At 37.0% G+C, this 19,475-nt stretch overlaps 1 protein-coding gene across 4 annotated transcripts in view; it reads left to right on the forward strand.

Annotated features, from left to right (window-relative positions):
• The window catches only part of HELQ (helicase, POLQ like), a 43,049-nt gene extending 28,585 nt beyond the window's left edge, over positions 1-14,464 (forward strand). For 2 of the 4 annotated variants that reach the window (XM_080646918.1, XM_080646919.1), the window contains 6 exons: positions 994-1,151; positions 3,347-3,445; positions 6,676-6,849; positions 9,864-9,977; positions 10,885-11,019; positions 13,921-14,464. In XM_080646918.1, the coding sequence (XP_080503044.1) occupies positions 994-1,151; positions 3,347-3,445; positions 6,676-6,849; positions 9,864-9,977; positions 10,885-11,019; positions 13,921-14,013 (773 nt within the window). In that variant the 3' untranslated portion in view covers positions 14,014-14,464. Of the gene's footprint in view, positions 1-993; positions 1,152-3,346; positions 3,446-6,675; positions 6,850-9,863; positions 9,978-10,884; positions 11,020-11,863; positions 12,029-13,920 lie in introns of those variants that run through there. The other 2 variants (XM_080646916.1, XM_080646917.1) reach the window with 2 other exon arrangements.
• Positions 14,465-19,475: the final 5,011 nt, after the last annotated feature.

Raw genomic sequence — 19,475 nt, forward strand, 5'->3', positions numbered from 1 at the left:
GGTTAAAGATTTGTTTAAACTTTTGTTTTTAAATTGTTGCATGACAGTGGATAGTTTCTTAATGTCCACTTCATAATTTACTTAATGAAAAATAATATATGGCTGTTGTTAAAGGAAAATCCCATATTCCTGTCCCATTTCCACTCTTCTAGGGGCTGCCTCAGTTAACAATTGCAAATATTTTTATGTGTATGTATGCATATATTTATGTGCATTTATATATGTCTTTATGTATATACATATATATATATATACACATGCATACATACGTATGCACATGATTTATTTTTTAAATGGAATCATAGGGTATGTTTTAGCAGCTTGCTTTTCTTACAAAATATCATACACATCTTTTTGTTGTTGTTGTTCTCACTCAAGGACATGTAGAGAGAGAAGAATGGGGTGGAGAGAGAGGGAAAAACATCTATCGGTTGCCTCCCATATGCCTCCCGATTGATCAGGGATCAAACTTGCAATCTAGGTGTGTGCCGTGACCAGGAATCTAACTGCCACCTTCTGGTGTACGGGACCATGTTCCAACCAGTTGAGCCAACCAGCCAGGGCTATCATGAACATCTTAATAAGTTAGTACCATTAAATTTACCTTTTTACTTTGACTACTTTAGACATCTGTAGTATGAAGGCCATAATTTGTTTATCCATTCCCCTATTGATGAACATTTGCACAGTTTCTGAGTTTTTTCAATTATAAATAAGATTGCATAGACATCTATATTCATGTATTTTTGGGTATATGTAGAAATGTACTGGGTTAGATTCCCAAAAATAGAGTAGTTGGGTCAGAAAGTATATGCTTACTAAATGTTGATGGATACTATCAAAATGACCTCCAAAATAGTCATGCTAAATTACATAATAAGAGATTTTGAATACTGTTTGCTATATTTAGGTAACTTCTAAACAAGATTTTCTTTAAAATCACCTCTTTCCCCCTTTGGTAATTATGAAATATGAAATACTTGTATCTTTTAGGAACTATAGATTTGGCTTATTGCGACATTCTCTACAGAGATTTGCAGAAAGGTCTTGAAGGCCTTGTGCTTGAAAGCCTTCTTCATCTAATTTACCTAACCACTCCCTACGATATGGCTTCTCAGTGTGACCCTGATTGGATGATATACTTTAAACAGGTGAGCATATAAGGTTCTTCAGTATAGGCTACTTAGTCTATTAATGATAATATGATTTTTATCAAGTAGTTATTCACTTTTTCTATTAAAATATGTTTTAAATTGGGCCTTTCATTTTTTTAAAATAGTAATATGACAATAGCATTTTTGGTTTATTTAACTTAAATATTACTTTTCTGTTAAATATAAACATGTCATTATCAAAAAAATAAAAGTGTGGAAAAAGAAAAAGGATCATCCCTGCTTCCATTCCCCCAAAGATAGTTACTCTTCTGACTTGTTGACTACAGCATTTTATTTTATAACTAGTGGCCCAGTGCACAAATTTGTGCACATTGAACGGAAATTAATTAGAAGAAATATTTTAATATTGCTATTCGCCTTTTCTCTATAATAGAAGTGTCAAATTCACGATCGACAATGACAGATCAAAACACACTCGTGCAATTGACACCAGCGAGAGCTTTATTTGTATCACGCATGCCTGAGTTAACTTAGCCTTTTATAGATATAGAATAAACTTACTTAATTAGACCTGCTTTCTGATTTAGCTAAACTTTTTCCAGCCCAGTGAAGCACCCCAACTTCCCTTTCAAGTAATTGTCAGCATCACAGCAGTAAATATCAACACGAAGCAGATTATTATTGTAGATCACTCAGGGAGGATAAAGGGTAAAATATTTAACTGCAGCAGTGTTTGATTATATTCTGTGCAGTGAGAAAACCTAAAGTCATTTTCAGGGTCCACCATTTCTTACTTCTTTTCAGTTGGGTCAAGTTTTTAAGCTTTCTAAATCTCTGTTTTCCAGCTAATGAAAAGAAAATAGGATTCCACTGAGTCTCCTATCTACCTACTCCAGGTCTTCTGTGAGGATCAAATGAGATGAGGCACAGGAAAATGCTTCACAGACATTTGGTTTAAGTGTAAAATATTTGCACCTGGCTATAAAGCAAGTAATGTTTCTGGGCTGAAGAACCTGCAAGGAGGCTAGTTGCTAGGGAGAGGAAGCCAGGCATTGCTACGACACGTCATTACCTGGTGCCCACAGCCACTGTTTCCAGCTTGGACTGGGTTGTAGGCCACATTTTGCGCCATGGGGTCTCAGCAGCGTTGGCTGCAATTTGGTGGGTTGTCGCTCCAGGGTGCTGGCGGGCCCTGTGTCCACTTGGGGGAAGCCAAGTGTTGCTTTCTGGGTGCCAAGCCCATGGTGCTGTTTCTCTGTAAATGGCCAGTGCGCATCACGGTAGCTCCTGCGTTGAGCGACTGCCCGCTGGTGGTCAGTGCGCATCATAGTTACCAGTCAGACGGACACTTAGTATATTAGCCTTTTATATGTATAGATGTCTGGAATCTAAAGGAAACCATGAAGACCATCTCTGATGATTGAGAGTTTAATTACCTGAAAGCTCTGTCAGAGCCAAGCATGATATATCAGACCCAGTACTACTGATAACTGAGAAGGAATATCAGTTTTATGGAAAGGTGGACCTGGCCCTATTTATTACAAAAGCGAGTGATAGAGTACAATCTATTATGATTTTATTGTAAACAGGATAGATGCATGAATACATATTAGGCAGAAGTGGTACGTGGCTTTTAATTGCAAGAAATTAACTTTCTTTTTAATGTCATATTTTAAAATTATTCCTGTAAGTTTTCTTAGCTGGTAGTATATAATGCAGTTACTTTCAAAAGCTTTCCCTCTTCTCCTAACCACCCTTCCAGTATTACACAATACTTGGGACCATGACTTTAAGTAATTCTACTAAAATATGCTATAGCCCTGGCCGGTTTGGGTCAGTGGATAGAGCGTTGGCCTGTGGTCTGAAGGGTCCCAGGTTCGATTCCAGTCAAGGGCACATTGCCTAGGTTCTGGGCTCAATCCCCAGTGGGGAGTGTGCAGGAGGCAGCTGATCCGTGATTCTTTCTCATTGTTGATGTTTCTCTCTCTCTCTCTCTCTTTCTTCCTTCCTTCCTCTCTGAAATCAATAAAAATATATTTAAAATATGCTATGTTTTAATAATATTTTTACATTTGTAGTATTTGTACATAAAATGTGTTACTTTTTCATATCCTTTAAAAACAAGAAAATGTGATATCTCAGAAAATACTGGATTTGGTTCAAATGGTATTTTTTAAAAGTACAATTAGATTTTCCTATATAATGGCTCAATTTTTTTTTTTTTAATGTAGTTTAACCAGCTCAGTCCAGCAGAACAAAATGTGGCTGCTCTTGTCGGAGTCTCTGAAAACTATATTGGGAAGAAGGCATCAGGTCAAGCCATCAAGAAGGTACCATAATCTTTTTTTCCTTCCTAAATAACTAAATTCATTTAACAAAATTAATGCTGTTGTGTCATCTCCCTTGTTGACTTGATCTTTTTGTTTCACTTCTTTTCTCTAAATTAAATTCCCACTTTATTATTTAAAACATCTAAGGACGTAGGCATTTTTAAAAAACTATTTGTTGGTGGTGTGATAGCCTATTTTTGTACCTTTGTATTCTAAAATATTCTGTCATACATGTAAGGCTATTATAGGGAAAGGTAAACCTTATTAATTTATATTTTTCCTAGTCTACTTACTGCTTACATTATAAAAAATTTAAAATATTTATAACATGTTTTCATGATATTATGTAATCCTGAAATATATTCAATTCATTTATAACATGTTTTCATGATATTATGTAATCCTGAAATATATTCAATTCAATCCTGAAATTTTATTTTTTAGAAACTTTTATTAGGCATCCTACTTGCTATCAGAGATTCTGAGATAGGACAGGTTTAGGGTTTTTGTTGATTGTGTTGTTCGTTGTCCACAAAGAACTTCCAATCTAATATTTGACATACATAAAACATTCTAAAAGGTTGAATATCATTTGTTTGATATTTTATATTTTGGGGTTTTAAAGTTCAGTCAACAAGCATGAAGCAAGTGTATACTGCATACACTAACTTTAAGAGAAGTGGAAATAATTCTTTGGCTAACATGCTTTAAAATTCCTTAAGTTAATATCATTTTCCACATCATAATATACACTTTATTCATTTTTAATTTTCTTTGATAATCCCAACTCCATTGAAACCTAATTATCTACCTACTATTTCCTCCTATGCTTTTAAATTTACATGGATATTACTGATTTCATTTTGAAAAACAGAAGATGATGTTTACTCTCATTTGAATTGAATGCTGCAACTGTCCCATGTATTGCTGTATCATGAAATTATAAGTAGATATTATAGTATTTCAATATTTATGTTGTCACAACATTTAGATTAAGTCTTTTACCTTACAAATGGCTCTGTTGTTTAGACCTTCAAAATGTTGGGAATAAAAGTATTTTGTAAAACAAACTTTTTATAACCAACTGCATAATTAAAATAAAAACAAAGTTATATTTTAAAAATTATGTTAATTTGGAACATATTACCAAATAATAAACATTTACAAAATCTTATTAGAATAATACATCTTTTTAAACTTGCACCAAAATTTATTTTTGTTACATTTTATGAAATATAGTTAATAGCATGGCTGGTATGGCTCAGTGGTTGACTGTTGACCTATGAACCAGAAGGTCATGGTTTGATTCCCGTCCAGGGCACATGCCCGGGTTACAGGCTTGATCTCTAGTGTGGGGCATGCAAGAGGCAGTCGATCAATGATTCTCCCTCATTATTGATGTTTCTATCTCTCTCTCTCGCTCCCTTCCTCTCTGAAATCAATAAAAATGCATTACAAAAAAGAGAAATACAGTCAGTAAACGTTTACAATTGATAATAATTGCATATTTAAACTAGTATGGACATGAATTTATTTTAATTACAAATGGATTATTTACTAGTTTAATGTTTTGAAACTATCATTACTTATAATTCTAGAGAACATGATTTTACTTAAAATCTATGTAAATTGATTTCTCCACATTGAAAAAAAACACCCTCCTTTTCTTTAAACATTTCTTGTAAAAGAGCTTAGAATTGGAGCTAAGCATTTTATCTTGTCCTGTAATATAATTTTATCATTTCTCTTGACTTAAAAAATACCTTTTGAACAAAATCTACATTGACTCAATTTTAATAATGAAGGTGCACCAGATTTGAAAAATTAAAAAATGATCTTTTCCTACTTTTATCCAACTATTATGTTTTTTAGCTTAATGCTTTTTAAGTGATTGATCCAGTATCAACATGCAGAATCTTAATTCATATATTCTTTAATATGTCAGTCTAAGTTTTCATTTCAAACATTCTATTGCTATAGTACAGGATATAATTTTAGATTTTATGCCTATTTTTTCTCTTTCAAATTCAACCTTTTCCCCCCTCTGATTTTACTACACACAAAAAATAGTCACTAGACGCCACAGGCAAAAGCAGGTACACAGAATAGAAATTGTCAACTTCAGAGAGCATTTTTCTCTTTCAGTGTTTTAGCTTTGAAAACATTACATACTTATCATGTCCATGTGGAAAACATAGAATCTAATATTTACTCTTGGTTTACAATGTAGATAAGCTTATTAACATATTTATCTAGATAAATGCATTTATCTAATTTGTAATCACATTCACACATATATGCAACCTATAAATACCACAGGAAATAAAAAGGCCTCCCCAGTTCCTCTTTCTATATTTTCCTAGGGCTGCTGCCACAAATTAGCACACAGCAGGTGTCTTTTTTTTTAATTGAATTGATTGAGGTGACATTGGTTAATAAAATTATATAGACTTCAGGTGTACAATTCTATTATACATCATCTGTATATTGTATTGTGTGTTCACCACCCAAAGTCAAACTGGGTGTCTTAAAACAACAGAAGTTTATTCTCTCATAGTTCGGAGACCAGATGTTTGTAATTAAGATGCTGGCAGGATTGATTCCTTCTGGAGGCTCTGAGGAAGAAACCATCTTGCCTGTCCTCCTAGCTTTCAGTGGTTGCTGGCAATCCTTGGTGTTTCCTTGGCTTGTAGATTCATTCCTCCAATGTTTGCCTCCATCTTCACATGGCCTCTTATCTGTGTCACTCTGTGTCCTCTCTTCTATAAGGACAGTAGTTTTCTATGTTGAACTTAAAAAAAAAAAACTACTATAATTTGCTTTAACTAAAGGGCCCACTGTACATCCAGGATGATTTCCTCTCAAGATCCTTAACTAATTACAACTGCAAATATCCTGTTCCCAAGTAAAGTCACCTTCACAGGTCTGAGTGTTAAGATCTGAGCATATCTTTTCTTGGTAGGACACAACTCAGCTTTCTACACTCCCTATAGAAAGAAGTTTAACTAAATTGGAAACAATTTGGCATTTTTTTAATACTTGGAAAAATGATCATTTGAATTAATCTAAGTTACATATATTAGAAGTTAGTTTTATTTCTGTGAATCATTCTATCCTTATCCTTGCTCTCCCGTAGCACAATTTCATTCAATTTACCTTTGTCCAGTTTGAATATAATGTGCATTTTTAGCAGGTTCAGTATATAAATTTATTTGATTGTGTCTTTCTAGACGGTGGACAAGGACATAGTGAACAGACTGTACCTGTCTTTTGTTCTTTATGCCTTGCTCAAAGAGACCAGCATTTGGAGTGTGTCTGAAAAATTTAATATGCCTCGAGGATATATACAAAGTCTTCTCACTGCAGCTGCCACCTTCTCATGTTGTGTGTTACATTTCTGTGAGGTAATTCCATTAAATAGATGATAGGTGCTTTGTGCATCTTCTTATTTTAACTGTTACCAAACTCATAAACCAGTTAGTATTTTCTTTTTTTTTAAAATATTAACAGCTTTTTATTTATTTTTAAAATATATTTTTTATTGATTTTTTACAGTGAAGAAGGGAGAGGGATAGAGACTTAGAAACATCAATGAGAGAGAAACATCGATCAGCTGCCCCCTACACACACCCCACTGGGGATGTGCCCGCAACCAAGGTATATGCCCTTGACTGGAATCAAACCTGGGACCCCGCAGGCCGACGCTCTATCCACTGAGCAAAACTGGTCAGGGCAGTTAGTATTTTCTTATCGTTGACTTATTCTGTTACAAAGCAGTCAGAATTTATTTAAAATATATTTTTGTTTTTATTCACTTATTACAGAAATACTATATACATACTTATGGTAAAGATACAAAAATGACAAAATCAATTCAAGTATGTAGTGAACAAGTAGAAAGCAAGTAGAATAGTTATCCTTATTCTTAGAACCAGCATTAATAGTTTCAAGTGTTTGGAATCAACTCTTAAAATGACATCTCTCCACTCATGTTGATTCTGTCTGAGTGTCCTTCTCATGAGTGATACTCATGTGAAATGTTTGATTAGTATGTTATCAATATCTGACAGCTTCTTTTAACTACTTAGTACCATGTTCCGTAGATTGCCACAGTAATTTACCATTCTCGCTTCCAGTGTCAGCCAGCTACTTTAGTTTCTACAACAAATGCCCATTTTATAAAGTAATTCAAGGAGAAAATTTTATTTTGGCCATGTGTATTTAGGAGGGATTTTTTTGTTTAAGACTTTGCTAAAAGAAGTTTTCAGAATTTCCTTAAATAACACAACAAAGCTTGCCAGACTTTTCTACTCAGATAATTTTTTGGACAGATTTATAATATAAGCCATTTTTGCTGCATTTAAATTTTTTATTATTGGATAGCAGAATATCCTTTTCATATTTGTTTCTGTACTCAATTTTTTTAAAAAAAAATTTTCCCCATAAGTTCTATTTTTAAACTTAAAATCAACTTCATTTTCCCTATATTAAATCTCCATATTCTGTATGTGTATATGGCAATTAATTCTGTCATATGTACTAAGGAGTAAACAATCTAAAATACTTGACTTTGGATTAAATGATAACTATTTTAGTAAATTTATCTTTCTAAATATCTTCTACGTAGACTGATCTTTTTAATACTAGCTTATATTCCCTAATCACGTGCTAGCTAAGCAGTAGACAAAAATTATGAGTAATAAGAAGCTAGTTGTTAAAATATATTTTAAGTTTTCTGTATTTGTTGTTCTTCATGTTTAAAGAGGCTTTTCCTAATATTCGATACCTTTCTTTTAATTGGGACTATACAGACTTCAGCCTTGTAGATTTGTTCAAGTAAAAGAATATGTTGAACTTGAAAAACAGCTATTATAATTTAACTAGAATTTAAAATTCGTGCACTGGGGAGGGAGGGGTCCCTCAGAACGGCCTGCACCCTCTCACAGTTCGGGAGCCCTCAGGGGATGTGTGGCTGATGTCCGACTGCCAGCTTAGGTGGGGAACGGGCCTAAGCCGGCAGTCGAACATCCTTAGCGCTGCTGTGGAGGCAGGAGAGACTCCTGCCACCGCTGCTGTGCTTGCCAGCCATGAGCCCGGCTTCTGGCTGAGAGTCACTCCCCCTGTGGGAGCACATTGACTACCAGGGGGCAGCTCCTGCATTAAGCACATGCCCCTGGTGGTCAGTGCACATCACAGTGACTGGTCCTTCTGCCGTTTGGTCGATTTGCATATTAGTCTTTTATTATATAGGATGATTTCTCATAGGAAAAAAATCTACCTGGCAACTTGTGCTTTCATGAATGTATTTTTAATATTTCAAAATGTTTTTTCCTCTTTAACCAGTTATATAAGTAATGTAAAATAGGACACTAATTGTTTTAATTAAGATGACTTTTATTTTTATTATTATTTTTTAATGTATATTTTTATTGATTTTAGAGAGGAAGGGAGGGAGAGAGAAATGGAAACATCAATGATGAGAGAGAATCAGTGATCGGCTGCCTCCTGCACACCCCAAACTGGGGTTTGAGCCAGCAACCCAGGCATGTGCCCTGACTGGGAATTGAGCTTTGTCCTGGTTCATAGGTTGATGCTCAATCACTGAGCCATGCTAGCCGGGCATGATGGTTTTTAGTTACAGTTAACTGAAAACCCCATAAAAGATTAAACAATAGGAAAAAGACTATCTTAAGTAACAGGAAAGCTAGAGCTAAGGCAATTCCAGGGTGATTGATTCAGTAGTTTTATTCAAGGTTATCTTTTCTTCTTTTTACTCTTCCATCTGTAGTGCATTGACTACTTTCCTGGTGGTCACAAAGTGGCTAACTAATGCTGTTCCATGCATCACACATTCTCACAATGATAACAAAAGGTTGGAAAGAGACTTCAAAAAAAATAAATAAACTATTGTAGAACATCTCAAGCATATATACAAGAAGACAAAATAATATAATGAATACCCTTTTACCCATCCAGCTTTAACGGTTATTGACTTATGGCTTCCAGTATTTTTATTGTTTTAAATATTGTTGCACTCAGCATCATCTTGCATTTGAATCCTTCTAACAGTTAATATTTTGTCTTTAGGATAAATTCCCAGAAGTAGGAATTGTTTTCAGTCATCTGGGAAAGAAAAACTATACATTCACTTTCTGGTATTTTGATAAAAGTGAATAGAATTCTTCTTGTTGACTTATTTTTCAATTGTTTCCTCATCCGAGAACCACTTTGTCAAATTTGTCAATCTCTGCCATTCGTCCTCATGATAATTTTGCTTGGAATTATTGTTCACTCCTGGGTTAACCCAAGTTCCAGAGCTTACATAAGGGCACATCCTCTCTGAGCCCCCTACCATGCAAACTGAACTTTGAAATGATTGACCAGATTTAAATTCTGTATATTTCTTTGTGTTCTGCAGGAACTTGAGGAGTTTTGGGTTTATAAAGCCCTTTTGGTAGAACTTACCAAGAAACTGACCTACTGTGTTAAGGCAGAACTAATCCCTCTCATGGAAGTAACTGGAGTTTTAGAGGTTAGTAACTTCCCACTTTCCCAGTTGAGATGATTTCAACTAACTGTGAAGTCTTGTCACAGGTAAGTGACAACAACTAACAGCCTTATGGCAGTCTTTTTTTTTTTTCTGTTTTCTTTTTTTAAAGTAAATTGCTGCTGTGGCTTCCTAGAAATCCCATTAATTCAGAAGCACAAATGTGAAAAGACAAATAACAGAAGGGATAAGAAGGCACTCTCCAAGTATATGTGTGCTCATCCTTAGCATCTTCCTCCCTCCACTCCAGTGGAGGATTACCTTCTGTGGGTTTAGACTCCGTGCTTATTTAAGGTAGTGGTGATTCGGTGCTAACAAGGCTTATTTATGGTTTTGAAGAGAGTGAGAAGAAAGTGTTCTCAGCTGGTTTTTCAGCTTTCTGTTTTGACCAACCCTTAATTTAAGTTTATTCTCTGTTATTCAGTTCTTGAATTAGAGGAGCTCTACTGCTTGGGAACACACACTACACCCCACCACACTCCAGCACACCCAACCCCTGTAATTCCCCGAGTAGGTGGCATTTTAAGGCTATTAGACTAGAACATTTTGGTTGGTGTCTGAAATAATGGCCCTAGCCTAATGCCATAATGGATTTCTCATTGCTGATTGCAACACATATCAGATGACTTATGCTGCACAGAAGGCTATCTTGCAGTCACATTGGAACCATTCAAATACATCTTTGAACACAATACAAAATTCAGTACAAAATTCCTCTGGATTCTGATGTGTTATCTCTTCATTCTTACTTTATTTATTTTAGTATATTTTAGTATATTTAATATATATATATATATTTTTTGCATGTGTAATTTTTTCTTTCAATAAGACATTTAATTATTTTTTCTAAATCCCAAATTCTGAGCCTACTGATTTTTGTAATATTTTTCAGGGTCGGGCAAAACAGTTATACAATGCAGGTTATAAAAGTCTAGCACACTTAGCTAATGCAAATCCTGAAGTGCTAATAAAGACAATTGATCATTTATCAAGACGCCAGGCCAAGCAAATTGTTTCATCAGCAAAGGTAAGCAAACCATTTTTTAACCTTTATAATGTTTTGTAGTGTTATCTCCTTATATCTGAGACATGAAAAAAAAACACACATTTAACAATAGACACAAAACTATAAATTCATAATATGTGGGTAAAAATAGTGCATTTGTTATGATACAAGACTTGCTATAAAGAGAAAAATGACCTTCTAAAAATAGACAGTTTCAAGAGTTCATTGAAGTACCAGGAAGCCTAGAACTCATGGAATTCGGCCTCCTTACAACCTTTTTGCAGAAGTCCTTTCCTCAGCTCTCTCAACATCTGGTCTTCCCACCTTTGAATACCTTCATTGACAAGGAGCTCACAACCTCAAAAATTATGTACTTCTATTTTTGGTCACTCTTAGTATAACAAAAGCATCCCATTATAATGCGGCTCAATTTTGTCTTCTTAAAATGTTGACCATTGTACTGTAATACTACCATCTGGAACTGTTCTGTTCCTTTATTCTTATAGTAGTGTTTCACATATTGAAAAATAGTTCTCACTGCCAACAAGGGTTTCTCTTTTCTGTTTCTTTCATTTGCATTAAATAATCTATTGTTGTCCTAGTTACCCTTTGCTAGATGCAATCATATGTATCATTACCCTCCTGTCCAATGTGGGTAAAGCCATTCCACAGCAATTTGGGTTTTTTCCCCTCCTGATTTTAACTGTAGTTCCATTCTTGTAGCCTAAAATTGCTTGGCTTTTTTAAAAAACATCATTATTACAATATGGTCATATACAGATCCGAATGAGCTAAAAGTAAATTTCCATCTTACTTTTTTGAATGGTGCTCACATTGTTTATATTACCTTCTTTGATCTTTGCAGTTGTCCTGTGAGGTGTACAGAGATGGTGTTACCTTCAATTTGACAACACTAAAACTGACCTTGTTCCATTAGATTAGAAGTTCTTGGGATTGGTAAGGATGGAGTTATAGTCATTTCCATTGCAATGGCAGCTAGCACAGTACTCAGCCTAGAGTAGGTGTTTAATATATCCTATATAATAAAGAACTAATATGCAAAAAACAAACAAACAAAAAAAAGAACTAATATGCAAATGGTAGTTGCACCCTTGCGCCCTCGTGCCTTTGCACCGGGGCCGGGGGACCTGAGGCCGCGCCTCCTGCCCCGGGCGCAGGGACTGGGGGACCTGAGGTTGCGTCCTCCGCCCAGCGGGGCTTGATGGGGGACCTGAGGCTGCCTCCTCCTGCCCTGTGGGGCTTGACAGGGATGGGGTGAAGGGGAGGGAGAAGGTGGGGCCGGCCGGGTCTGGGTCTCATGCAATTTCGAGGTGCACGCGGGTGGGTAGGGACTTGACTCTGGGTCCCAGGGCGCGCACCAGACTCTGACAGGAGGGAGATTTTCATATACATTTTACTAATTTTCTTTCATCTCTGACACTTCTATTATAGAGAAAGGGCCAATAGCAATATTAAAATATTTCCTTTAATTCATTCCCTTTTAATGTGCATGAATTTCGTGCACCAGGCCACTAGTATTTGAATAAATAAATGAGATTTAAAGAAATTAAGTTATTTACCCAAGGAAGTATAGCTCAATAAGTAGTAGAGCCAGGACTGTGGAGTTAGACTGTATATCATTAGGGAAAAAAATGGAGCTATAGTAACAATGGCCAAAAACAGTTACTTCAAACTTTAAAAGTTTATTAGACAAATTCAAGCATAAGTAATTTATAGCTGTTATGGGAATCAGTGTTGTATCCAGGGATCCTAATTCTGTCACATTCTCAATACATGGCTTCCACCTTATGGACTAAGATGCATGCTCTGGTTCCCGCCTCTTCTTTCACTTTCCAGACAGTTTGAAATAGAAAAATAGATATTCCTTGCAGGATTTTGAGCAGAGGAGTAGGTCAGAGGTTGCAAATAGGAGAGCAAGGATAGAAATGAGGAAACTGGTTAGGATTATATTGAGATTATGCCATTTTTTGATAACTGGTGGATTTTTTTAACCATGGGTAATTTGAAGTTGATGGTATTCTCTGTATTCTAGTAATGCTGACACAAGAGTTTTGTGTGGTTTACTTGTTGATCTGTATAGTTTTTAGAGGATGTGTTGGGAGATTCATTTCACATGGTCACCCCTACCTCAGCTGCTGGAAAGCTTACCTAATTACATTTTAGTCTTTTTTATATGTAATGCTATGCGTATGTCAAATTGCTAGAGAGTGGGTTTTTCACTTTCACTTTGCATCATATGACTTTTTTTCCCCTCTGTGATTTTGCTAAACTTTTTAGTATAATACTTTATAACAGAAGTAGGACAAATACTTTACTACAATATACACAAAAGCCAGCTACAACAAATACCAACATTTTACTGCTGGTTTCTAAAAGAAAGTCATTACTTGTTAAATATTCATTTACCTCTACTATGCTCCATGTTTAGAAATACTTTTCTTATTATGTTTCTTTCAAAATTAACCATATTAATTTTAGGAACTTGAATAAAATTTTTCTTTGAAAAAGTGATAGGTTTTTAAAAGCATACTAAATTTTGAGGAGTAATAAAATGCATATATGAAGGATAACATTTTCAAGAGCTAATTAAATTTTTGCAAAATTGTCTTAGATTTTATAGATTAAAAGTTAATTTTTAAGTGGCTGAGTCTTCAATAAAACAAATCATGTTTTAGAGCTCCCTTATTTTTGGTATACCAAATGGAGTAATCAGCTAAAATGGCTTTAACTAAATGTTTCAGCTTCACTTACTAAAATCACTTTTTCTTAAGTGGCCATTTTTCCATCTCATATTAGTTTTAATATCTAGATTGCTGATGTATAAGGATTCAGGTGGTAAAAATGGTAGCATTTCTCTAGCATTGAATATTTTGGTCTCATGTCCTGATGTTTTTATTGTAGATGCTGTTGCATGAAAAAGCAGAGGCTTTGCAAGAAGAAGTAGAAGAGCTATTGAGATTACCTGCTGATTTCCCTCCTGTTGAAAAGGCATGAAGTGTCTGATGAGCATTGTCAATTATGAATGACTTCTCTTTTTTTGAATTATTTCTTGTATATATGTTTTATTAAAGATTCCTTATTATTTATACATGAAAAGATACATTTCAAGTATACATTCAGAACTGTGGGTGATGTTTGGATATATCTCTCACCCATAATTACAATAACCATTCTAGTAATAATCCATCTTATTAAATACTTACACATTATTTCTGTGCTCAGAAATGAAATCCAACTCCCTCAACATCGCTGCAGCCTACCTTTGTAGCCAGATCTTTCATCATTCTCTTATCCATTTCTTTCATCAAACTGGACAATTTGAAATTCCAGAATTTTCCCTGCGATTTCCAAACCCTTCATTTCCTGTTTTATTCCATTCCAAGTGCATAGAAAGTTATCTTTAAAATGTACTGTATACTTCAAGTATAAACTAAAAATGCTCAAATACTGTCTTTTCTATAAAATTATTCTCATCCCCACCCCATACATGGGAAGTATTATGAATATCCTGTAAGTATTGTGAATCTCTCATTAATGCCCATGTATTTTTTTAAACACTTTTCCAACAAGTATTTATTATTAGTTAACCTATGATTCAGGATCCCAGGGTGGGATGTACCCAGGTTCTCCTTCACTATCCTGGGAGAAGGGTGAGGACAGAGGAGAGTCAGGGTAGGGCCAGTTCAGATCTTCCCAGGAAATGTGCCTTCTGCTCATTTTTTGTTTGTTTGTTTTTCTAAGAGTTTCTTTGATTTTAATAGTTGGGAAGAAAGTTATAAAATAAAATAGACAACACAGAGCCTTGTGACTTACTCAGATTGGCAACAAACACAAGGATACAGAAATGTAAACAAATAGAGCTTCCACCCGGGATGTGGACCATTCGCCCATGGAGACATCACCCCCTTTAGCAAGCATTGCCTTCTCACAGTGGTGGAAGTCCAAGTAGTTCTGCCAATAGTTCCTGGCCTGGTTCTGGTTGGGGAAGCAGCTGTCAAAAGGAGCTCTTGATTTTTGTCTTGATGTCTTCTGCCACATTGCTACTCCTAAAAAACACCCTGAAGCAGCTCACAGCTCACAGCTCAATGTGACCCTCAGCAAAGACCCACCATGTCTTTTTTTAATGATATTAATTTCAAATCTGCTAGAAAGCCGAGACTTTTTTTATTATCTTTGTACTAGAGGCCCGGTGCACGAAATTCATGCATGGGTGGCGGGGGGGCGGGGAGGAGAGGGGAGTCCTTCAGCCCAGCCTGCACCCTCCAGTGTGGCACCCCTTGAGGGATGTCCGACTGCCCATTTAGGCCCGATCCCACACAGGCAGTTGGACATCCCTCTCACAATCCAGGACTGCTGGCTCCCAACTGCTCACCTGCCTGCCTGCCTGCCTGCCTGATCACCACCTAACCACTCCCCTGCCAGCCTGATCAACGTCTAACTGCTCCCCTGCTGGCCCAATTGCCCCTAACTGCCTCCCCTGCAGGCCTGGTCGCCCCTAACTGCCCTCCCCTGCAGGCCTGGTCACCCCTAACTGCCCTCCCCTGCTGACCTGGTCACCCCTAACTGCCCTCCCCTGCTGGCCTGGTCACCCCCAACTGCCCTCCCCTGCTGGCCTGGTCACCCCCAACTGTCCTCCCCTGCAGGCCTGGTCACCCCCAACTGCCCTCCCCTGCTGGCCTGGTCACCCCCAACTGTCCTCCCCTGCAGGCCTGGTCACCCCCAACTGCCCTCCCCTGCTGGCATGGGTCCCCCCAACTGCCCTCCTCTGCAGGCCATTTTATGGTGGCCATATTGTGGTGGCCATCTTGTGTCCACATGGGGGCAGCCATCTTTGACCACATGGGGGCGGCCATCTTGTGTGTTGGAGTGATGGTCAATTTGCATATTACACTTTTATTAGATAGGATGACACAGCACCTACCGAAATTCACTGGCAAAAGTAGGAACTTCAGTGGAAAATTAATACTACCCAAATGAACAATTTAAAGATTCTCTTCAAACACAACTCCAATATTGCCTCTCTCTTTTTCCTTTTCAGATTTATAGCTCAAATGTAGATGGCTAGTTATCTACAGGGAAAAAAAAGGATAATAACTAGCAATATTTATTAATACTGAATTGGCTTAGTTAAAGTCTTACCTGTCTGAGAGATCCATTGGAAACTTTGCAAATAGATTCACAGCCTAAGTTCTTTGTGCTTAACGTTTTAGACCATTATAATGTAGCAGTTATTTACCTAGTCATTTCTGTGTGCCAGGCACTGTTACAGTGTTTTATGTAACTAATTTAATCCTATAAGACAGTTACTATTATTATCCCCATTTAAAGTAAACTGAGACATAGAGTAAGGTAACTGCCCCAGGGATTACTTGTAGGACAGGGATTCAGACCCAGGCAGTCCCAACCTAAAGTCTGTGCATTTAACCATTATACAATGTTGTCTTGGTAGAATTTGCCTACTTTATCCCTTCTAAGTGTTCTTTTCACCTGCCATTGATTTTACCCCCAGTATTACATCTCATTCACACTCCACTCCTTCATATGAATCAAAGTATGGCATCCTGATGTCTTATGGGCTTCACTGCACATAATCCATTTGTTCTAGCTAAAAAGACCTTAGCATCGTTCATACTTCTGCTTTAAATCTAGAACCTCCGAATTACCAGGTTGCCCAAGTAAGTAAGGCTGTAAATGAGCCCTGATTCTTGCTAACCAATTTATAAGAGACTAATAATCCCAATTCAATTTGTTAATTTAAGATTAGAGATGGCAAGTTTGGTGAGGAGATACCTTTATAGAAACTAGAATACCTATATCTGTAGTCCAGGACAATCTCCATGGCCCCCGATCAGAGTTTCTCTAGGTCAGTTTAACTGAAAGGCTGTCATGTATAATGATGGGGAAGTAGCCCTAGAAGATTTTAAAATGTAAAGAAATTAAAACAGTTCAGCCCTAGAGAAAAAGAAACAGTAGGTCAGTGGGAACAGAGTGGAGAATAAAATATATATTTAAATACATTTGAGAATTTATATAATAACCATGGCTTTTCAGTTTGAAGTGATACAAACCCAAGAACAACTGGCTTAAACAAAAAGGACTGTTTCATGGCCACATTTCCAAACCACAGCAGCAATAGGACCGATAGGAAGGAACTAAAGATACTGACACTTCAGTCAGCTGACACCATCAAAAGTTCCACAGTCGTATCTTCATTTATCTAATATTTAACTTGGTTTAAGGAGATAGGTAGACAGTCAGCTAAATATATTTCTAAACATGAGGTATCCATTTGTTCCACCTCCATTCATTGAGTTATTCATCATTTCCACTGTGAGACTCAAGCAGCCATGCTGGCTTCGAAGATGGAAGGGGGCCTCAAGCCGAAAAATGCAGGCCTCCTCTAGAAACTGGAAAGGGCAAGAGAACAGATTCTCTTCTGAGCCTCCATAAAGGAATTCAGTTCTGACACCTGTTGTTAGTTCCTTGAGACCCTTGCAAGACTTCTGACCTCCAGAACTACAAAGGTAATAAATGCGTATTGTTTTAAGCCACGAGGTTTGTGGCAATTTGTTACAGCAACAATAGGAAACTATTACATCTGACAATAGCATGGGACACAATGGGAAAATTAACATTCTGGAAGATCCTTTATGGATCTTAGCATATGAGCAATCTAAATTAAATGTATTATGCCCATTGAAAGGATTATTTTATATTCCTGAAAATACAAAATATTTTAAATGGGCACAAAGTATGTATTTTCATGTCATGAAGCTATGAAAATGTAGGCTAACGGCAATGTGATTGTAAAGAACTAGCTATTATGCTATATACTAAGTGATTTTCCTTTGTGGTAAAATATATTACTGTATTATCACATAAAACTGGGAAAAATCCACAGGAAACAGATTACTCTGTACAAAGTTCAGTAACACTGGTTTGATTCTGTATAAATTTGTAAGCTTTTTGAGAGTTATAACACAGTCTACTGCCCAGCCTAGTAATGATGCCAGAATTCAACATTTTGCTGAAATTTGTGAAAGCCATTGGAAAGCTCAATGGGAATATTTGAATGCATCCCACTGAATAGTTAGCCTAATGAAACAAAGAGGTGGAATATTTAGGAGTGGTAAAGCATAAGTGTATGAACCATCATGAGCCATTGATGGTAACAAAATGAAACAGGGTACAGAAGATAAATGCTTATCGGCACTAAAGAGAAAGTGGGAGGTGGAGTCTTTGAGAAAAACTGGGAGAAAAAGGAAGACCATGAACTAGATGCTAAAAGGACAGGAGACAAAGAGGGAGAAGGGTGTTTGGGGGAGGGGAGAACATGAGGGATGCCATGAAGGTTCTCTTCTAGCTGAGATATACAAAGTGAAGCCATAAGCCACACCATCTGTGTATTTGAGCTCTTAAAGCAGTAATGAGAAACAAAAACAAACAAACAAAAAGCAGCAGCAAATGCCTTGTGCTGAGCCATCTCTACTTTCTCACCTGCTATCCCTCGTGATCAATGAAAGGCACTTGTGAAACACCTGACAGAGGTGTACACATGTGACATATGGACAGAGCCATATGGAGATGGAGTTCATAACCTTAGCCTTGTGAGCACTGTGATCTTCTGTCTAAACTAACCCTCCCTAGGGCAGATAGAAAATGTAGGCCTGACCTTTGTCACAGAGAAGCTGGGCACTAGTTAAAGTGGTGAAGGTAGAATTTACTCAGAACAACCATCGTGGTGGGAAGAGGGTCCAGCATGAACTGATCTGAACTCTGATTAGTGCAGAGGTGATGGGCATTTTCAAGATGAAGGAACAAGCAAGGCTCCAGTGGACACAGGGTTTGTTAATTGGTGCTTATCTGGAGGAGAAACAAACTTCTAGTCTCTTTATGATGGGAGGTAATGGTGGAAGTTACAGCAAGTTGCCCAGGGCCTGGGAGGGAGAGCAGGAGGTGTTTTCCCAAATTTTTGCCTTTCAGAGAGCCTCTCAGTTACCTGAGAAGGCAGTTCTGGGTGGTGGAAGATCTACATCTTGAATCGAATTGGGAGAAAGGATTTACAAACCAAGCTTTCTAAAGTAACAGCGGGGTGGGCATTCAGGGGTCTATCATTCTATTACCAGGTTTTGGTTGGAACAAATAGTCATTATTCTGGCACTTTTCTCAGGCAGACAGTTTAAGGGGACAGGGGTCATACTAGGGATGCAGCTTTGAGCTGTTAGAAACTATTAGTGTTTGTTCAAGTCTTCTAGTGGGTAGTAGGAGGAGGCCAGGGACAAAAATCTGTGCTGAGAGTCTGCTGTTTTCATAGGCCAAAGATAAGGCCTCGTTACAAAGAGGACTCGAAGGACCCTGTCTAAAGTTTGATCAAGAAGAGAATCTTCGCCCAGCTGGAGTGGCTCAGTGGTTGAGCATTGACCTATGAACCAGGAGGTCACAGTTCGATTCCCTTT

The sequence above is a fragment of the Plecotus auritus genome (genome assembly GCF_963455305.1).
Source record: "Plecotus auritus genome assembly, chromosome: 1".
NCBI classification, from domain to species: domain Eukaryota; kingdom Metazoa; phylum Chordata; class Mammalia; order Chiroptera; family Vespertilionidae; genus Plecotus; species Plecotus auritus.